The 21848-nt window shown below is 31.0% G+C and overlaps 1 protein-coding gene across 2 annotated transcripts; it reads left to right on the forward strand.

Annotated features, from left to right (window-relative positions):
• Positions 1-377: 377 nt before the first annotated feature.
• LOC127731177 (protein phosphatase 1H-like) lies at positions 378-21120 on the forward strand. Of its 2 annotated transcripts, none has more exons than XM_052240132.1 (12): positions 378-401; positions 3250-3484; positions 4314-4449; positions 5127-5225; positions 8118-8261; positions 9090-9202; positions 10124-10208; positions 10888-11006; positions 11537-11600; positions 13745-13852; positions 15075-15220; positions 16885-21120. In XM_052240132.1, exons 2-12 carry the CDS (start codon positions 3264-3266, stop codon positions 17027-17029), a joined length of 1380 nt encoding a protein of 459 aa, XP_052096092.1. In that variant the 5' UTR covers positions 378-401; positions 3250-3263; the 3' UTR covers positions 17030-21120. The 2 variants fall into 2 exon arrangements, with proteins under 2 accessions (XP_052096092.1, XP_052096084.1); XM_052240124.1 differs by lacking the exon at positions 378-401 and adding an exon at positions 409-607.
• Positions 21121-21848: the final 728 nt, after the last annotated feature.

Raw genomic sequence — 21848 nt, forward strand, 5'->3', positions numbered from 1 at the left:
TTACCGTGTGAAAACAAATCTTGGAGTGAAGAAAAAAGGTATGTAATTTAACAGGTAAATGAAAGTGAGTAGAATTCAACTGATAATCCAATAGGAAAAGTTATGACAAACTTAGGATGACGAAAATTAAATAGCAATTTAACAAATTTAATTCGCTAACAGCAGAAAAAAACCAATAATGAATCCGCGGAAAAGTTAAATCTAGCAAGAATGGAAATTTCTTTCTCAGAAATTATTTTTATTAAAATAAAAATCTCCACATCATTCAAATGCATCACCAACAAACTCCAGCAACTTTAATTCTAGTTTCGGTCTTTTTATAGAACGTGATGGGTTTCATTTTACAAACTTACTTTTCGGTGTTAGTGTTGGATAGATTGTCAGAAGGAAGGAAATCGAAAGTAGGCTTGTACATCGAATTAATATAAAAATAATACAGGAAATCTTATTGCTCATTTGATGTTGTAAACAGTATACATCCTTATGTTTGTTAAGGGTCTTTGAAAAATAATGTTTCACATGCTTGTTACATAACACACAACTGACAAATACATATACTGTAGGAAGATCAAAAAAGAAGGCGTGAGACTAAAGAAGACGGATAAGTGTAAGTGTGTGAGGTTATTTGACTATGCAATGGATAAGATTTTATTTTATTTTCCACGGGCAGTTATCTCAGTAAATTTGTTTACCTATTTACATATACTAACTGCCGAGACCAGTTGCTGTGTATATCGTCACAGTACCCATGCAATAGGCTATTTAAGAAATAATTCATGGAAGCCATAGATTTGATATAAATTTACACGTGGCCTGGGCCGTGATTCAAATTTTATCCTGAGCGTTAGCAAGGGATAAAATTAACGAATATCACCGCCCAGGCCATGTGTAAATTTCCAACAAATCTATGGCTTCCATGAATTATTTCGGTTCTAATAGGACAAATACGGTAATTTAAAAAATGCAGCGAGGGTGGATATGCCGTGTGTGTGGCTGTTCTTTTTTATCCCTTGTTAGTTAAAGCTAAAAATGTTCCTATAAATCTATAGCTTGCATGAATTATTTCTTAAATAACTGCTAGAAAAATGTGTTTAATTCTTTTTATTTATTCTCAACCCCAACATTTGCTATTTTTAATTTATATTTTTTTCTCGTAAGCTACCGTCAACTCTGCACTTGACTTTCATAACTAAGGAGCCGCCATGTTGACTTGCTGAATTCAGTAAATGTGCGAATAATGCAATAGAACAGAAAATAAAACAACACTTACCTCAAAAGTCCATTTTAATGCAATATTATTCGAATTTCAATGTTTACATCACGGAGAAACCTTCAGCTTTAGTGTTTTCATTTGTATGACGTCATGTTTTGAAATGACTTTAATGTGCCAAAAGCATTAATAGACTTTTGTGGAATTTTATTTTATTTTGATTTTCAAAGTTGTACATTTCTCCGAGCTCTAATGCATTAATTCTTTTTGTTATGCATCAGAATAAGAATAAAGGTTCTGTAGTCTTTTTTCAATTGCAATTTTTAACACAACGAAAATGGCACAGCGTTTGCAAATAGGTTACGATACATGTGGATTTATGTGGGAGATATATTGTTACCGCCATTATTATGTATATATATCTCTGAGTCTGCGCTAAGTATAGATTTATCGAGAATTTTATCACGTTGTTGTTTACAAAGCAAAAGAAGCACCTCGTCTTAGAAGTCTCGAAAGATCGTCAATTCCGCATGCCTTTATGACGTCATTTACCAGATAGAAGGTGCGCCTGTATCCCCACACTATTAAAGTTTCAAGCATTTTCAGAATCGTCATTCTGCAGGGTAGTGCAGAAATAATTTATGTTCCGTAAGTACGTAATCTTAATTCCTGTACGACTAAAAGGGAGGGTGGCAGACTAATTAGATTTTAATTTCCCTAATATTTTGTTCAGTATAGCATGAAACTTTTTCACCCTTTCGCTCAACAGTGACGATGCCTACAAATTGGTCACATGATGATGGAAGTCACATGACAGATTCAACTAACTACCGTATCCCGGAACTGGCGTATTTGCACCTATTTTACAAAAAAAAAGAAAATGCAGCAGAGATCTTACAGGTTTCCTTAGTGACTAAACAAATTCGTTTGTATTTTTATAATTTGGCATTATGCACGTCTTTTCATCATAGATAAACATATTTAAATATACACAAAAAACCGCCAATACAGTTTGGGGAACATCCTCATAAATGGGTATTAACCTCATTTATGGGTATTATACCCCAAAACAGGTATCAGTTTTCAGTGATAAAAATATCAACTTTGGATTAAAAGATATTTTCTGTAATGGCGTAAACTTTTGGGTAAAGGAGAACTTTTTGCTTAAAGTCTCCATGACTAAAATATCATCAGGATAAAAGTAAACAGCCTTTAAAAAGTAAGATTTTTGGAGGTAATTATCTTTGTATTCAGTTCTCATTTGAACTATAGTCCTAACAGGGAAAATGTTGCCATTTATATGAATATTTGCGCCATGATGAAATACAAAATTTGATTTTTTTTATCACTGTAAATTGATACCCGTTGATACCCGATTTTGGGTATAATATCCATAAATGAGGATAGTACCCATTTATGAGGATCTTCCCTAACCTGATATATATATACAGATGCTGTATCCAGTGAAAAAAGTAAAATTTACAGAAAGGTAGATGAAAAAACTGTCAAAATAGGTGCAATTTGGGTACCTTCACATCACATATGAAGGCATTAAAATGTTAAAAAGATCAGATCATACTTAGCAGTTCATGTTAAATTAGTATTAGCACACACACCTTTGTCTGAAAAATATACAAGGAACATTATCCATGGCTTTTCATAAAAAAAAAAAAAAAAAATATATGTGTACTGATAAGAGTATGTTCAAAGAGTAAACATGGTAAATATTGCAACATTTCATAGTCTTTTTTAGCCTAAGTTTTTGATTTTTACTTACAATCACATACAATTTGATGTCTTGAAAATTTGCCTTAAGTCTTCAGTTTATTGTATAAACTATATCCGAATACATTTTCCATATGAGGAGTCAATCTGACACCGAAATAAATCCAAAAATATTGCAGCATTTAATACCCCCTCCCTCTCCCCCCTAAAAAAAACCAAAAAAAACAGACGGATGAAATGTCTTCAGAATTTGAAGGATTTTTAGCTTACAAAGCATCTGATAAATAACAACATATCTTGATCTTACCTTGCAGATGATTTGATTACAATGTGGGGGAAACTACAAGGTGCTATTGACAGGTTTTCTAAGATAGCACAACCTGTTGAAGAACAAGAAACAAGCAGTAAACCAAGAAAATTTAGTTACGGCCGCCCTGAATTCTTACAACTGAATGATGATGAAGTACAAGTTTGTCAAGATATCTATACCCGACCTATTATTGTTCCTAGAGATGAAATGCTGTTACTTAGGACATCTGGCTATGCTGAGTAAGATATTAATTATAGATATATTCTCATTGAATTTGTTAAAAATTAGATAGCAGGTAACTGCATGAGCATTCATTGCAATCTGTCCAGATCAATGTCAAATATTTGAAAAATAATTTTTCAAATAAATCTAGACAGCCAGCTCAGTAATTAAGTCCGTATTCACCCTACTGTTATGTAGAAACTCTTCATTTATGAAAATTTTCATGTTTTCAGTTTACATGAAAGTTCATATATATCTCTTGTACTGTAGCATGTGTAAGATTTAAAATTGTTTAAACTTGCATAAAGCACCCTTTGTCAGTTGGTAAGAATATTCAATTTGTCTTGTTTTAAAATGAATGTATATATATATACACTGGACAGAATGTATCTTAAAAATCATAAATGTGTAACTTTTGCAGGTAACATAAGTATTTGTAAAACTCCACATGTTTGTGGCTTCGGCATATAGATTTCCACTGTGCCATTTGTAAAACAGCATCTGAAATGGCATCTTGAAATGGTTGAATTTCATGTTTAAGTACATTTTTGACAAAACTTATGTTTGAACATCAGTAATATTTCACTCATACTTTTACATTTACTCATTTGGCAACTGTCAGTTGGACTTACTTTTTAAAGTTGTGTTTTATGTTGAATTTTGGAGCAAATGGTAATTATAGGCAAGGCATCCCTTTTCAACAGGCACAGCATTTAGTTTTGTTGAGAGAAGTTTAACAGTTGAAAATACTATTTACATTTGAAAATGCTTATTAAGTGATTAATTGATTGTTGACAAGATACTGTATGATTATAATCACGGTATATTATTTTGTTCCAATCACAGAGTTATAAATGGTGGAAAAAGTAAATTAAATGAAGACCAATCCACATCCAAACAATTTTTTATCAAGAAGAAATCAGTAAGAAATGGTGCAGTGTCCACAGAAATTCCACTGGAACCAATAACAGATGGGGGACCAGTAAGTCTTACCAAATATCTAATATCAGACATTTAATTTTGATACCATTGATTTGAATAAAAGAGAGATGTGGGGTATATGTGAATGAGCAATCCCAAAATATAGTAAAACCAAAACAGACATCAAGGACTTCATTAATGCTTCAATAATACTAGGAACATGTCTGTACTATTTGTCAAGATTTACATTGTCCAGAAAAGGCTGAATAAATTCAAAATGTCACAAAGATCTGTGACCTACTCCAAATTTTTTATAGGACAAAAAGGACTAAGAAATGAACAAAGACAATCACTGACGAGGTTTTGACTCAGAACAGGCATATTAACATTTTGTGTGTTTAAACTAGTTTTTTTAATACTTAACCCTACAGACAATGTAATAACAAAATGAACGTAATCAAATTCAGAAAAAGCATTAAATATACCTCATTTGATATGAATAATGGAAACTGCATTCTTAGGCTGTTCCTTTAATAAATGACTGCTACAGAGCAATGAAAATACCTTCAAAAAATTGTCATTTCAGTTTCAGTCTGATTTGGTTCAGATCATACAAATAATGATGATTCAAGTTTTGGATCGATAGTAATGTTTGACTAATAAAATGACCTTTTGATGTAAGTCTTGACAAGAGTTTATTCTAAGAAACAAAGTAATGAGTGTTAACTGTCCTTTCAGATGAATGAGATTCCAGTGACCTACTTTGCAATATTTGATGGACATGCTGGTCCTGATGCTGCATTGATGGCTTCTAAACTGTTACATAAACTGGTTGAGGTAAGATGGCCTCCAGGTTGTTATATAAATTTATAGAGTTAATAATAAAAAATGAATGCTAATGTTGGAATTTAGACTGAAATGATGCTTTAAAAAAATAAAACAATTAATATTATTGACTCCTCTTCAATGATTGCGTATGTCATTTTCTCATTTACTATCATTAATCATGCATCTATTTTCGGTCAATGGAAGAATTGTAACATGAACACATCCATTAGACAGAGTTAACCTGTTTTTGACTTCATTTTCATGATTCATTTTAAAGTTTTTTTTCTTAGGTCAGTTTCTCAGATACTATAAATAATTGGTCGAATATTATTAATCCGCAGAATCATTCTCAAATGCAAATGTTTGTCTGATTCTCCTGAAACTTTACCTCATTTTCATGTTTCAGGGATCAATGTTAAGATTTTTTTTTCACTTAGGTCATTTCTCAGTTGCTGTTTATAGACAGTCATATATATTTGGTCTATAGAGACATGCATACCCTTTCTAATTAAGGGAACTGTTTAGGTAACAATACCAAGTTTTTTTTGTGTCAGGTCATTTTCTCAGCATCCTTAATTAACATGTGAACGCTACTTGGTCTATACATTTTTGTAAGGCATGCTGTTCCATGGGACAAGGTTTGCCTGTTGTTGAACTTATTTTCATGGTTCATTGATTAACATTTCAGTAATAATGCTAAGGTCAGATTTCAGTTACTGTATGTAAGAGTTTCAACAATATTTAGTCTCAAGAATCATTTTAAGTTGTATATATCCAACTGTCAAGAGCAATCTGATCTTGATCTCAATTTAAAGGTTTATTGATCAATGTTAATTTTTTTGCACCGATCATTTTCTTTAATTTTGATCTTTATTGTGAATGTATTTAGTCGGCAAAATTTATTATGATGTTTACCTTTTGTCTGATGGGGTTCACCTTACCTTGTCCTCATTTTATGGTTTATTGACCAAATGTTACATTTTATGATTAGGTCAGTTTCTCAGCTAATATAACTATAGTAGGTCATATATATTTGTTGTATGTAATCATTGTAAGGTGTACATTTCTGGGTTTACCAGATCTTGACCTCATTTTTCATGGCTCTATTATTAACATTAATTTTCCATGCTAAGGTCAGATTTCAGTTTACTAAAAATCCCTTATGGGAAGGTTTGTAGAGACACTTCCACATAAGGTCACTTATTAAAAAATATTAGTCAGTTCATACTAACTTTTAATTACATGATATAGATTATTCGATGCAAAATGTCTAACATTCATGTTGATTAATCACAACAAGAAAATTGAGGTTGAAAAGTTGGTACAAAAGGAAATTCAGTTCAGTTCTTTGTTGTAAAGGACATAACAGTCATGGAACCAGAGATGCAAACAGTTTTTTTTTCTGTCAGACATTGGGGCCTACAGGGTAGTAAGTTTTGCCAGACCCATCAAGTTTTTGTCAGACCTATATTTTCACTCAAAAATAAAATGAGACGCTTTTGAACAATTAATTTTTATTTTGTTATATATTATTGTAATCTGTGATTCATATTCATAAACATTGTAGTTTATTCAATATATTAATACATAAATGATGACCCAAGAGTTATTCCTCACAGGAGTACTTTGACACAAGATAATCTAATTGTTCTTATGCCAATAATTGGCATAAGAACAATTAGATCAAAAACAAAGACGGTGGCAAGCTACCTTTGTACGTCAAAACGAATAAATATGTTCAAACATTAACTAAAATGAAGAAAAAAAAACTCTTAGAAAACTAAAATAATACTTGTTTTTGTTTAATTTTATAATTTACTTAAATCTGGTCATTACGACATTAGATGTCCCTTAATAGAACTTTTGGTTTTCAGTGCTTTTCAACTACATAATTGATTTGGCCATCTATTGTTCCAACTGTTCATGCACCACTGATGTGTCATATGGAGACGAAACTCGTTTTTTTATACTAACAATGTTCTCGTTATGGCGACTTATTCGCGCCATGGACGCATGGTTTTCTGTCTGGACGCGCCATTGCATGAACCGTGCGTCCGAGGAACGCGTCTGATAACACTTGCTGAGTCTTGTAATCATCAGAATTATCCCTCAGCTATCAAAAAGAAGCTGAAAACATGCTTATACTCAATATTTTTACCGGAAATTTACTTTCGTTTTCATTGCTATGTGTAATAATAAATCCCGAGAAATAAGAAAATAACTATGATCACATGACTTACGCTAATTGGATAAAGGCAAAGAAGATTGAAATATGTTTACATCAGCACGTTTACCTATTACCGGCAATAAATGTGTCATTAGAACTTTGGGTTTTCAATGCCTTTCAACTGCATTATAAATTTGGAAGCCAAGGTTACAAGAACCAACAGAAATTTCAATTTTGACGGCCCCAAACAGTAAAAATATTTGCCGGTCATTGGGTCTGACACAAAGACGTCATTTGCCGGACCCTCTAAAATTCTGCCCCCCAGGTCCGACAGGTCCGACGATTAGTTGCATCACTGTGGAACTATTACACAACCTCACTCACTTTGTTTGTGTGCTATCAGAACTATAATACAGAATTCATATTCAATGTAAAACTGATAGGGATATTTTCCTGTCTAGTGAATAGAAAAACAAAGGATATGGGGTATCCATCCATGACACAAAATCAGTACATACACAGCAAAAAAACACACTAAAAGCAAAGAAACAGCACTTTTATGGCTATTCTCTTTATTTCAAAGTCACAGTGATGCAAGTTTATTTACAACAATTACTGGTTAAATTTTTGAAAATATTGTTCAATTAACCTGTTTTAGAGAGAAAACAAATTGAAAAGGGTGATGCATACTGATTTGAAAATTGAAAATTTAAACAGTTGCTATTGTTTTGTAGGAAAAGTTGAATGGTGTGAAAGACTTTATTTTTGAAATAGCTGGTCCTACTAAAGGACAGCTTGGAGATTCAAAGCATGATTCAAAGTCCATATCCATCCATAGTTTAGTGATTGGTGCTCTGGAACAGTCTTTTATTTCAATGGTAATAGTTTTGCATTTTTAAAGTCTTCTGTTTTTCAACCATGTCATGCTGTGCAACTGACCTGTATCGTTTTTACAAACTCAATGAATACAATCAGTCTTTGGTGTATACTTGAAGAATGTGTCTTGTTTATAGAGTCAAAAAAGATTTGTTCAATACATAAAAGCTTCAATTTTACAGCAATCAGTTAAGATAAAAGCATTCAATTAACAAGCCTTTTAATTTATATGACAAAAATTATTGTAGTTCTATGTCTGTCATGGTTTTATTTAAAATGCATACAGAGACTTAGAATATATCATGTACCTTCATATTCACATTCCGTCTATGGTACCGGTATGTCATTATAATCAAGGGATACCTAGTAAAATTTCATTCCCCAAATAAACTTCTTCAAGTTTAGTCTTGAAAATTGTATAAGATAGAAAGATAATGCAAAATAACCTTCCTTGTGTAATATGACAATGGCAGAGCATGATTTTATCAATTTGTATTTAAACTAAATTGTAAGGGTAGGTTGTACAATGTATATTTTATATATCTTAGATGGGCTAAGTAAATTAAATATTTGGTAAATTGAGATTTTTCTAAAGGTGTTTCTCAGAATAAAATGTATTAACAAATTAAGTTAGTATGAAACAAAGATTACAGGTAGAATAATAATTTATAATGGTGTTAAGTATTTGTGAAAATACCTTTATATCACAAGTAGGTGTTACTGATAAAGACGTAGGCATCATATAAATGGAAAGAAATTACAAAGTCAAATTTATGCAATGGAATACCAATGCTTTGCATCTTACTCTGTAAAATGCTATACTATTTCAGGACCAACAAATAGTAGACGAGAAACAGAACTATACAATATTAGGAGGTTGTGCTGTTATTGTTGCTTTATTTTTACTGGGAAAACTCTACATTGCTAATGCTGGGGATTGCAGGTTGGTTTATATAAATTATTACAGATAACTTCAGACCAGAATGTACTTGCTTAAGGCCAAACAAATTATTATAAGCTTCTTAGGCACTCTGAGTTGACTGTTTTTTCTTGCCAAAGCCTTTTTAAACCTTGACCTCCCTTTAATGTTTTATTAGTCAATGATGAAATTACTTTGTCATCTTTATTGGTTACAAGAAATGGTTGCAAGGGGTATATGTCTGTATTGAAGAGTTCAGTTAACTTTGACCTCATTTTCATGGTTTCTTGATCAAAGTTCAATTTTCCTGATTTGGTCAGTTTCTCAATTACTATAAATGGGTCAGCAACATGTTATATACAATGGTTTTAAAGGGTACTTGTTCTTCTGATATGGTTCATTTGACCTTGACCTCATTTTCATGATTAATTAGAAATATTAAGTGTTTGTGATTACATCAAACTCTCAGTAACATTAAGTAGTAGGTCAACTATAATTGTTAAATCATTCTGAGATGTACATGTCATTTGACCAAGTTTATCTGACCATGACCTTATTTTCACACATTGATTATGGTAACCTTGTTTTATTCCTGTAGTAAGACATTGATCTCAAATAATTTGAAAAGAAACTCAGTCGTAATCAGCAAAGCAGGATAGATGTTTCTTCTTGTGCACTCTGTACATTTATTTGTCATTATGATTTTGAGTAATTATAGAGATATCTTTTTGAAAATCAAAGCAACTGTCAGTTTTCTGTTAATGTTAGATTATGATATTGTGTATTTATAGAGCAATTTATCTCAAATACTTTCAAAAGAAAAGAAAATTCAGTCATTATCAGTAAACCAGCCTAGACATCTCAGCATGTGCACTCTGTACAGTTATTTGTGGTTTTGATTTGAGTGATGTAACTATACATTTGTCTGTGCATTTTTGTTTATAGAGCAATCTACTGTAACAAAAAAGTAACTGTACAGTTATCCAATGACATGACACCTCATTATGAAAGACAGAGGATAATGATCCAGGTAAGATTTTCAAAGTTAGAGTAATTTTGATATTAAAGAAGATTGCATTAAAAATTTTAGCTGCTAAACCAGGTAGCTCGTCCATCACAATGCCTATCAGATGATATAGATATACCATTTTTAGCTGTTATTTATGAAAATTCACCAGTATGTAATTTTGTTCATTTATGATTATATATAATGAAATGAACTGATTAACCGAACTCATGAAATTATCAGATTTGAAGGTATATGTGTGTCAGTCTGATTTATAACTATTTAATACACAATAAGTTAAGTTCAAAATTTTAATTGGAACTTATATATAAGTTTTTTTGCATTTGAAAAGGAGTATGTATGAATTATTCATAAAAAACGAAAATTACATTACTAGTAAGGTTTTATAAATTTATATATGAAATGAAAAGCAATTATTGCAGACAGCAACCAATGACCACTGGATTACATGCTCCTGACTTGGGACAGCCATATAAAGAATATGGTGGGGTTTAACATGTTTCTGAGTGCTCATCCCTCCCCTAACCTGAGACAATGGAGTAACAGCACAGCATAAGATCTTGATAGTATAAATATGTAAAACTATTGATTCATATGAAACACAAGAATTTTCTCAGTATATCTTCTTCAACTTTTGATCAAAATATTGAATTCATTAAAACATACTGACATACTTGTTCAGGCCATGACACGTCCAGAATTAATTGGTGAAGACTTTACTTACAACGAATATACCAGACGGATAACCAGAAACGATATTGGGAAAAGAATACTGTATAGAGGGCCCATGATGACAGGATGGTATGTTAATATTTGATCTCAGGTTTTGATACTATGTAGATGGATATTTTGTCATTAATTGACAGATTCATACTCAAAAGACTATTATTTACACAATCTTCGTTCAATACAGATACATTCTTATTTTCCACAAATTAGGAAAAGCAAATGAACTCAAATCCATGATAAATATCACTTGGGAATAGTGGGAAAATACTTTTTGATTCAAATGATGGAAGAAAGTGGAAAATGACTGTCATACATGTATTTCTGACTTGGTATGGATTCCTCCCATGGGAAAGAATTCTTGGAGTTTCTTACAACTTCAAAGCAGGTAAATGTCAGTTGTTTTTAATTTTCAGATTATTCATGGAAAGCTGATAAAAAAATCAAATCTAGAACATAGATGATGAGCAGTTATGTATTTTTTTCAGGTTTGAATTTATAGTTTTTACGTTGAACAATCAAATAAGCTACAGAAGACTTATGGCAGACAAAAATTAAAACAAAACTGTACAAAAATATATGATTAAAGTATTTTGTTTTTTAAGGTCTTACAAAGTAGCTGATGAGGAAGATTTGAAAGTGCCCTTAATATTTAAACTTGGAGGAAAGGTATTCAATTATTTCCAATTTTTTTTTTATATAACAATTTTTCACAGGTAACACAGTGATACCTGTCTAAACCGGACATCTTTTGGAATGCATTTTTATACGATCGCAAAAAATTTTATCACGTCAGCGTCGTCCGAAGACATTTGGTTTCCGGACAATAACTTTAGTAGTGTAAATAGAAATCTATGAAATTTAAACACAAGGTTTATAACCACAAAAGAAAGGTTGGGATTGATTTTGGGGGTTATAGTCCTAACAGTTTAGGAATTAGGGGCCAAAAAGGGGCCCAAATAAGCATATTTCTAGTTTCCAGACAATAACTTGTGGAACGGTGTATGGATTTCTCTGAAATTATACCACAAGTTTCCATACCACAAAGGGATGGTTAGGATTGGCTTTTGGGGGTTATGGCTCAAACCGATAAGGAATTAGGGGCAAAAAAGGGGGAAAAACAAGGGTTTCCTGGTTAATGGACAATTAAAAAAAAGTAAAATGTTATGTTTGGATTACCTCCTTTACACTGCTTTTAAATTATGTATAAAGAAATGTTTTATTGTCTTGAGGTGATTAGCTGTCAATTTATTTTTAGAAGTTACTATTTGAAAATGCTGATTAAGGAATATTAATTTTAGCCATGATTATGTATGTCATTTTCTATTTTAAGACTTTTATGATGTATTTAAATAGGTAGTTATGGTTGCATTGCAACTCCATTGGAAATTTGAATTGAGATTATGACCATATCTTGAGGGAAAGAATTTTTTTTTTGGAAAAAGGGATTGGGGGAGGTGAAAAAAAAATTGGGGAAGGGGGGGGGGGGGGAGTAAAAAAGAAATTGTGAGGGGGGGGGACAATTTTATCTCATTTCAGATTTCAGAAATTAAAAAGAAAATTTCTTCAAATATTATTTTTTTTGGCAAAAAAAAAGGGGGGGGGGGGGGGGGGGGGGTAAAAAAAAAATTTTGTTGGGGGAGGGGGGGTCAATTTGCAACAGCATAGTGTATTGCACAAAAGCAAAAAATTGAATATAAATTCAATCATATAACCAATTCTAAGTTCTTTGACTACAGTTATTCTGTGTCAGAAACCTATTACTGTAAATTCAGAAATTATTGCGTGCATTTATTATTTCGATTTTGTCATTTTAAACTAAAATGCGATTTTATTTTTTGCGATATTGAGAAAAATCCTGTTTAATTCATATAAAAAAAATTGAAAATGCGAGTTTAAATTATTGCGATTATAACCCTGTCGCATTTTTCGCAATAATAAAAACATCGCAATAATTTCTGAATTTACAGTATGTGTCAAATATTTGATTACAATCCAAATTCAGACCTGTATCAAGCGCGAATATTGTGTCCATTTTTGCCCCAACTGTTCAGGGTTGGACCTCTACGGTCGTATCCAGCTGCGCTCGGTGAAGCAATTTATTTTCTGATGAAACAGGTATTTGATTACACAGGTCGAGTTCTAAGGAATATTTGTTAAAATATTCGGGTAGGAAAGTTCAGTTTGGACATGTTTCTCTATGCAAGAAAAATTTCAATTTGTTTTCCTTATTCCAAAGATGGCACATTGGAAGTATTGGGTTACCATACATACACACAGTAAAGGGTTAATCTATTAAAAGGGGTCATATGTCTATTGATTTCAAGTAATATACATACACAACAAGACACTGTAAAGTAATTAAAATTACATTTTTTACACATACCCAACATTTGAGGTTTATTTGATTATTTTTCAAATGTTGACATGTACGAAGTATATCAGGACATCACATTTTCATCACAATTTATTACATAAATCTTGCACATGTCTCTGAAATACAAAAGAATTGAAGTCTTAAATGAAAATATAGACTGAGTAACTGGTTATATAACTTTGAACACACTTCAGTGTAGAGGATAAGTATATAAACTTCCTTAATAAATGTTCAATTTTTCAAGTTGCTGCACAAATTTGACATCACATACATTCAGAGTAGTTTATTTTTCTAGGTTTTCTAGGTTGTACATATACATTTCCAAAGTATGTTGTTAGTTTTACAGATTTTACATGTTTCTATGCTGATACACAAATTTATTAGAAGAGAAAATAGTATTTTATGAAATTGTGAGTATTTAAAATATTTTTTTCAGTCGAGACTTATGCAAACCATTGGTGTTTCTAGAGGTTTTGGGGACCATGATTTGAGAGTTTTTGATTCAAGAATATATTTAAAACCACTCTTATCTGCTGTTCCAGAGGTAAGATAGCTAATCTTTGATTGATTGATTGTTGGTGTTTTAACTCCACTTTTAAGCGCCACATTTGGGCTATTTTGTGTCGGTCAGTTTTTATAGGTGGAGGAAGCCAGAGTGCCGAGAGAAATCCACTGACCTGTGATAGGAAAACTGACAATCCTAGTCAATTATTAGAGTCGAGTGCACCTGCACGAGCGGGGTTCGAACTCACAACCTCAGTGTTGACTGGCTAGTGATTACAGAAGTAGAACTACTTTGACCACTTGGCCACCGAGGCCCCTAATCTTTGTTTTTGTGACATCCAGGATGTTGATGTCTACAGTTAAACCTGCCTTAACAGTCACCTTGTTTCTGCGGTCACCTGTGTCTAACATCACTTTCAGACACTCCCAAACATTTTTTTTATCTATATAATTTAACTCTTTTCATTGGTCACCTGTATAATGTGGTCAGCTGTCACATAATTTTTGCATGAAATTGTCATTTCAACTTTTAACAACAGTTATTTTAATGTTTTTAACTACCAATATAATGATAAATCATGACAACAAACATATGTGTTCAGTATTGAAGTCAAAAAGAAAATAGGAACCTGTTTGCGACCAAGATCGTGCAATAGGAGGTGAAATCGTGAATTCCTTGTGTTCTACTCCTTTCAGTTTCAGTTGAAAACAGTCTCACCAACTTATTTCTCCACAAATATTAAATTATTTTGAAAATTTTCTTCCAATATTCAACGCCGGAATCCACCATTTTTTATTCAATGCTCGCAAGAAGGATAACTCTACTGATTGAAAACACTAAAACACTTTGCCGTGATACTGGCCACAGGAGATGTTGGAATAAGAATTTTTCAGAACCTCTTTTAAAAGGTCACCTCTCTTGAACAGTCACTTTTAATGCTTCCCATGAGTGACTGCTTAATATATGTTTACCTGCATTATAATTTTGGACAACACTGATTAATCAGTTAGTTTATAATACCCACCTTTTCAAACTGAATTAGGTGATAATTTAAAGAAAAAAGAAAAAGAGAGAAGCAGAAGTAAGTAGTAGCTTGGTTTTAATTACACAATGCAAATAAATTGTGGATGGATTCAAAACATCCACATGCATAAAAAAAATTTAGGAATCCAAAAACACTTTTTTGCAGTCTTACCTAAGTTAATATTTATGTATAAGATAATGCAATTACATAGCAAGAGATAACATTTTATATTTTAAGGTAAAAGTTTTTGATCTGAAATCCAATGTAGAAGATGCTGTATTAGTAATGGCTTCTGATGGATTATGGGATGTCATAACAACAGAAGATGTTCGAACAACTGTATATAATGTGTTGAATCAGAGTAGGAAGGATGATCCTAAAAGGTCTATATATTTACAAGGTTTACACAGGCACTTGTCTCAGAATATATTACCTATATACCTTAAAATATAACACAAGGTACCAAACTCGCATTTTTGGGAAATGACACACGCTTGCTACTTATATATATTTCAATTCCATGGTTGTCTTTCCGACTGAAGCTTATTATGTCGTAAATTTACATTAAAATATCTACAAAATGGTGTATGGCATGCCTATTTCTGATGTTAGAATCATTGTAGTAGGTCTTCCAAGTAGGTTTACCTTAAATTATTTCGTTTCTCACAGCAAAATAGCAATGTCGATATGGCAGTGAATGATTGTTTATAAAATTATTTCCCAAAAGCCTGTTAAGTGCTTCTCTGAATAGAATCCATATAGTAAATTTTTAAAAGATACTGTAATAAAAAAATGTAAAAAGTGTTATTTGAGGTATTGCAAATGTGTTAGGAATTTCTATTTTTAAACTCAAATTTTCCCATTCTATCAATTTCGTTGAGACTCTGGACTTCACATATAATAACAAGCTTCAGTTGGATAGACAACTGCAGATTCAAAATATAACAAAAGTTTGCGACCAAGTGACATTTCTCAAAAATCTGATTTGGGAACCTTGTGTTACTGTGAATTCAGAAATTATTGTGAGTTTTTTATTAATGCAAACATTGAGACTGGGTGAGTATCGCATTAATAAGAACTCCTATTCTGATACCTGATACATATATCTGTATGAGGCTTTTCCTGAAATTGCAAAAATTTATATCGCATTTTTTTTCAATCTTCATGCAATAATTTCTGAATTACAGTATATTAAGGTATATAGAAAATATTTTTTCAGAGACAAGTGCGTTTGAAGATTTATCATTAAGTATTTTTCATCCATTTATCATTTTTACTTAATTGACTCTTTAATATTAGATTTAGATAAAGCAGAAATGCCAGCAAAAAGTTAAATGAAAAAAAAAAGAATTTCCTTGGGTTTACCAAATATTTGCAGAAGTTGAAAGGAGTAGGGGCAATACAGCCCTTATTTGGCCCAAATATTAGTGCGAATTAAAAAGTTACAATACATATTCTTAAATTTGTCATAACCACACTAAGATACATGGTGTTCAGAAAATAAAAACAAATTTCACATTTAAGGATTTACCATGGCAACAAACCATGACAAAATTTATATGCTTTGTAAAATTTCTTAATTTCCCTTGTGTTGCGTCAACTTTTAAGTATATATTAGATTGGAAATGTATGTGTGCACGCAAGAAACAATTTTATATTTAGTGAGAATATGTCAATAGTTATAATAAAGCTTCTCTTTAATTATTTAGTTGATTCTTGCCTGTGCACAATGTTTCCTCAAAAGAAATAATTATGGAAAACTGCATAAACTCTGCAGTTTTCTTTGTTTTCATGATAATGGTGCATATTGTGATGTCTTAATTAAAAATCTTATGTTATGCATTTATATTTCTTTATTTTATGCATTTCCAAACATTATGTGCAAATTTTGAATAGTTCTAAAAACACTTTAGTTTCTTGGGCCAAAACCGGGCCTTAATGCCCCTACTCCTTTGAGTAGAAAACATCCATAATTGCTGACTGATTAAAGACATGATAAATTTTAATGTTGAACTCCACAGTAGTTAAAGAGTTTTGTTTTCTGTAGATTTAATGCAGTTGCTCAAGAATTAGTGATGCAAGCCAGAGGGACCCCAGTTCATGGAATGAATGGTTGGACTAAAAAAGATGGATCTGCAGGATCCTTTGATGACATTACAGTATTAGTTATACCATTGGGAGATGGTGTTTAATTTATGTGCAATCAAATTTTTATTGGACTAGGTGGATTTGTGATGTGCAATTGTGTATATAGGTGCTTATCAAATGAAAAAAAGGGTTCATATGATGATTTAATTAAAGTTACGGCAACATAAGAATGAAACTTCCATAGTATTGCCCCACTGAAACTTGCTGCTCTATTTTATCTTGAAATTATATTGATAATTGTTTTGATGTTCTTAACTTTTTAGCATTCCAAATATTTTAGTACCTCAACTAAAATCTGGGTCCCAAGGGTCTCATAATCAAGTTGACCTAAATAAAACGTAAGAATGGAATATTGCCTATGCATAATTTTATCAGCTTTCTTTAATTAATTTTTAATGACATCATTACATTTGATGCAAGTTTTGCAAAAAAGTTATCTTTTACATAAGAATAAGAATTTGCTTCCAAAATAGTTTTCATTTGAAATATATAGTCAGACTTTTTTAAATATAATTACATCCACATTAGATGCAACTAAACAAATAAGTTGAATATTACATTGTAAATTGGGTTTAACTTGTGAAAAAAATAACAAAAATGCATTAATAAGTAGGAAAAATTTAATGAACAAAAAAAGTACAGAATGCAGGATTAAATTTATCATTATTTCAAAATGTGTCTATGGAGTTTTCAAAACAGTATATCAGGCTATATCAGGAAATATAGTTTGTTCTGACTATACATGAAAAGGGGGAGCAAGTGTTGGAGAAAGGAGGCATGATTGTATGCAGTCATGGACCATTGACTTAAAAAAATCATAATTCATATATTAAAGATTGTGATTATATTGGTTTAAGGGGAATAACTTGATAATAATATTTGGTAAACAGTTGTATTATCATTGGCATATATCATTTCTAAAGGGATTATTTGACCTCAGTCATGGTTCGTTGACTTTGAAATTGTTGCATAGTTTACATGTTAAAGTATTGCCATTTTAATTTCTACATTTGCATTATACTATCAAAACACCATATATATCTCTGTGTCAACAATTTATTACATATTTAAACATTTTAAATGTTTAGCAGTATTTTTTATGTAGGATGTCCATTTATTTTGCAATTTAGACATTTTAGCTAATTTCTCCTAGAAGACTAATTGATCTTTGTTTTTGCAAAAACCAATGGATTAGACCTTTTCTTGCTGGCATTTAAATATATGCTGCCTAAATATTTGATTCACAAAACCTGCTTATATGAACTTCACAGCATGCTGGGCTTAACACATGATTGTGTTTATTGTAAGATGGTGAATCAATTGCAATATTTGGTTGGTTGTGATTTTGTGCAATTGCAAGCAAAATTTATTAATTAATTAATTCTTTTTTCAGCATCTTTTTTTGTGTAATTTTAAGCATACACTGAAATATTTGGATCCAGCACAATTTATTATAATGTAGGACCTATAGATGATTTAGGTCAAGTGTAGTTTGAACTGTAACATGATTTCAATGGAGAAGCAGCTTTATATTGTAATTTACAGTTGGTCTAATTATCAATGATTATGTTTGTAAGAAGAGTAATTCTTGCTATATGGAGCCTGTAGTTTCTTTAAGATGACACATGTATAAATTGTTTCTCATTTTTGTTCTTGTTTTATTACAACAAGAAAGCATTTTATATTTACACACATTTTTCACTTTGATTTTATACAAGATGGTGTATTAAAAGAATGTACAATTTTATCCAATATAGTGCCAAAACTTAGTTGTGCCAACATTTATTGATAAACAGACAATCTTTATTGTCTCTAAAACCAAAACTACCAATCATCCTTAACATACAAAGAAATCAAGTCATTAATGAAATTATAGTGTGATATCTGAAATGAGAAAGTATCTACTATTAAAAAAAGATGTTTCCAAAATTAAAATTTAAATTGTGTGTTGAATTTTACTTTTTTTGGCAAAAACTAATTTGAGAATCATAATTTATTATGAATCTGCCAAATAACATATTTCAGATGTTCTTAAGACATTAGACTTTCATTCATCAATATTCATATTTTCAGTTTGTGTTGCATGATTTCAATGGAGAAGCATTAGGGCTTTATACTTCATACATTTTGAGCAAAACTGCAAAAAACTTCCCATTATTAGTTAGATATGACCTAAGGCGTTACCCATACACAATCTAATTTAAATGCAAATGTGTGTAATGTACCTTTTTGTGTAAGGCCATGTCTCATATATATTTTGACCAAAAACCACATGTAAAATGACCAAATAGGCCAAATATGTCAATTTTGATATGTTTATGATGTCATAGCAACATCACAAGCTTTCTGCACTAAAAGTAAATCATTATGTTCATATTTTTATAATATTAAGATTACTTGGAAAGTCTTAGATAATTTGACTATTTTTGCAATTTAATGGTTCAAATAATGACTCTGATCATACATCTTCCTTTAAATCTTATTCTTATTCTGATTGATTAGAATTTCCTATCCTTAAAATGGGCACAAATCAAACAGTCAAAATATACAACAATAAAGGATTCAAAGAACTTAATTTGTTCAATATTTTTTGGGGAAATTTTGTTTTTTCCTAACATGTTAACAATTAGACACAACAGTGAACTTGTCAGATTTATCCGAATTTTTGTTTTGTTGTATAACTCTACACAGTTAGGTGACTGAATAATTTGTCCAACTTTTACTAGTTTTAAATCTTTTTTCCCAATTTGCTTACTTCCTTATTGGTGCAGAAGTTATCTTTTACTGAGGGTCCAAAATTAAATATAATTATGATTTTCATATATATATTTAAGATAATTATGCATAAATAAAACTGATATTTAGAGAGACATACTACTGTTATATACGAATAAATACCACAAAAATGTAAAACCTACATTCCAGCAAAAATAGTTTGAACATAGAAATTTTAAGGAGGCTTGTGCCCCAAAAGGTTCATTTTCTTACAATTTCAAATTTACTGTACACCAACTTAATATTGTGAGCCATTTATATACTCCCATCAGATGTTCATATGACATTAATCTGTTGGACATCAGTATTTATATTTTTGAATTTTACATATTGGCATTAGGGCCTCTAACTTGTAACATTTAATGCCAAACAGCAAAAACTGCCAAAATAGCCTCATTTTGAGATCTTGTCATTACTATTTGGATATGAGCAACATATTTACCCCAAAACATATTTTGCTTCAAAAATGTATTTTTCAAGGATGTTTATGTGTGTTAAATATTTTTGGGTAAAGCTGTTGCTCATAGAAATTTTCACCAAAAAGTGGCAAAAACTGTGTGTGGAATGGCCATTTAGATCAAATACATTAATTTTGACATTTTTATAGTGACCTTTCTGCACTAAAGTGTCCAAATTATATTAACCTGTTCATTTATCAATCAATTTAACATACTTTAAAAGGCTTGAATATTTTTACAATTTTTGAAATTTGAGGAGCTAAATAATGGCTCCTCCTTTGTTGGATATTCTCTCCAATGTATTTATTAACAAAGTTACAAAATCGTGGAAATAAATTGCTTTAATAAAGTGGACTAGGAAGGGATAAACCTATTAAAAGAATCCACAAAATGAGTTGATTTACTGTAATATTTGCATTTAGAGATTGTATCTTTGGTAGGATCCACTTACATAATGTCAGATTGTTCTGTTAACTCTTGTTCTATTTCATTAGTGGTTATTTTGTCTTCCATTTTCCCCAGTATGATTTAATAAGTAGAGTAGATGTAAATACATTTTTGTAGCAGAAGGAAATATACACATGTATAAATGGCAAAACAGAATTTACAAACTTTAGATTCAATGTTGTTATACATTCGGTAGATGAATCCTTCAATGGTTTATTTTTGACAGTTACAGTGTATTTCAGTCAACATTGTAACTGTCCAGGGCAAGTTATATACAGTCTCATGACAACAAATTAAGAAATAATCTGTGGTGTATTATATATTATCATACTCATTTTCATTACATTTGTATTTAAATTTGTTGACCAAATGTGAGCGTTGAGTGTTTGTTATTCTTTTTTATTGTTAATTTATTTGAATTCAAAGATATTGATTAAACTATTTATTTTATCAGCCATATTAGTTTGATTTATAGTTATAATAAAATTTCCATTGTTATTTTTATACAATATGGAAGACAAGACATTTTGGAATACCCATTGTCCATTTATAGTTCCAATCTTGTCTTAATGGGACCAGTTTGTTTAAACAAAAATTAAAAAAAAACTTTTTTTTTAGCTCACCTGACCCAAAGAGCCAAGGGAGCTATTGCCATCCCTTGATGTCTGTCATCATCATAAACTTTTTTAAAGATCTTTTCCTCTGAAACTACAGAACAAATTTGAACCAAATTTGGGTGAATGATCTCATGGTATCTAGTATCCAGTTTGGGATTGTTATTCTGGTCAGTCAACAAACATGGCGATGCAGTGTTTGGCTTACATATCAAAAACTAAAGCAGTTAGACCAAAACTGACTGGGGTAAATGTGATCAGCAGATCAAGATTGATTTGTTTGGAAATTTTCAGACGAATCAAACAACATAATTTAGAGTTATTACATGTACCCTGAAATAATAATTTTTATAAAATTTATTATCTTGAAAACTATTATAGATACAGCAAAATTTTAAACAGCAAAACTGCTCAGCACTGAGTGAAGAAAGATCTACCTTTAAGTCTAAAGACTGAATTCTTCAATTGTTCCTTATAGTAGTTATTGCCCATGAAAGATGATTTTTACCGAAACTATGAGAGATTGATAGAATCTTTAAAAGGTTTGTTTAAACACAAATTTATATACA

This window comes from Mytilus californianus, unplaced genomic scaffold, assembly GCF_021869535.1.
Source record: "Mytilus californianus isolate M0D057914Y unplaced genomic scaffold, xbMytCali1.0.p SCAF_1, whole genome shotgun sequence".
NCBI classification, from domain to species: domain Eukaryota; kingdom Metazoa; phylum Mollusca; class Bivalvia; order Mytilida; family Mytilidae; genus Mytilus; species Mytilus californianus.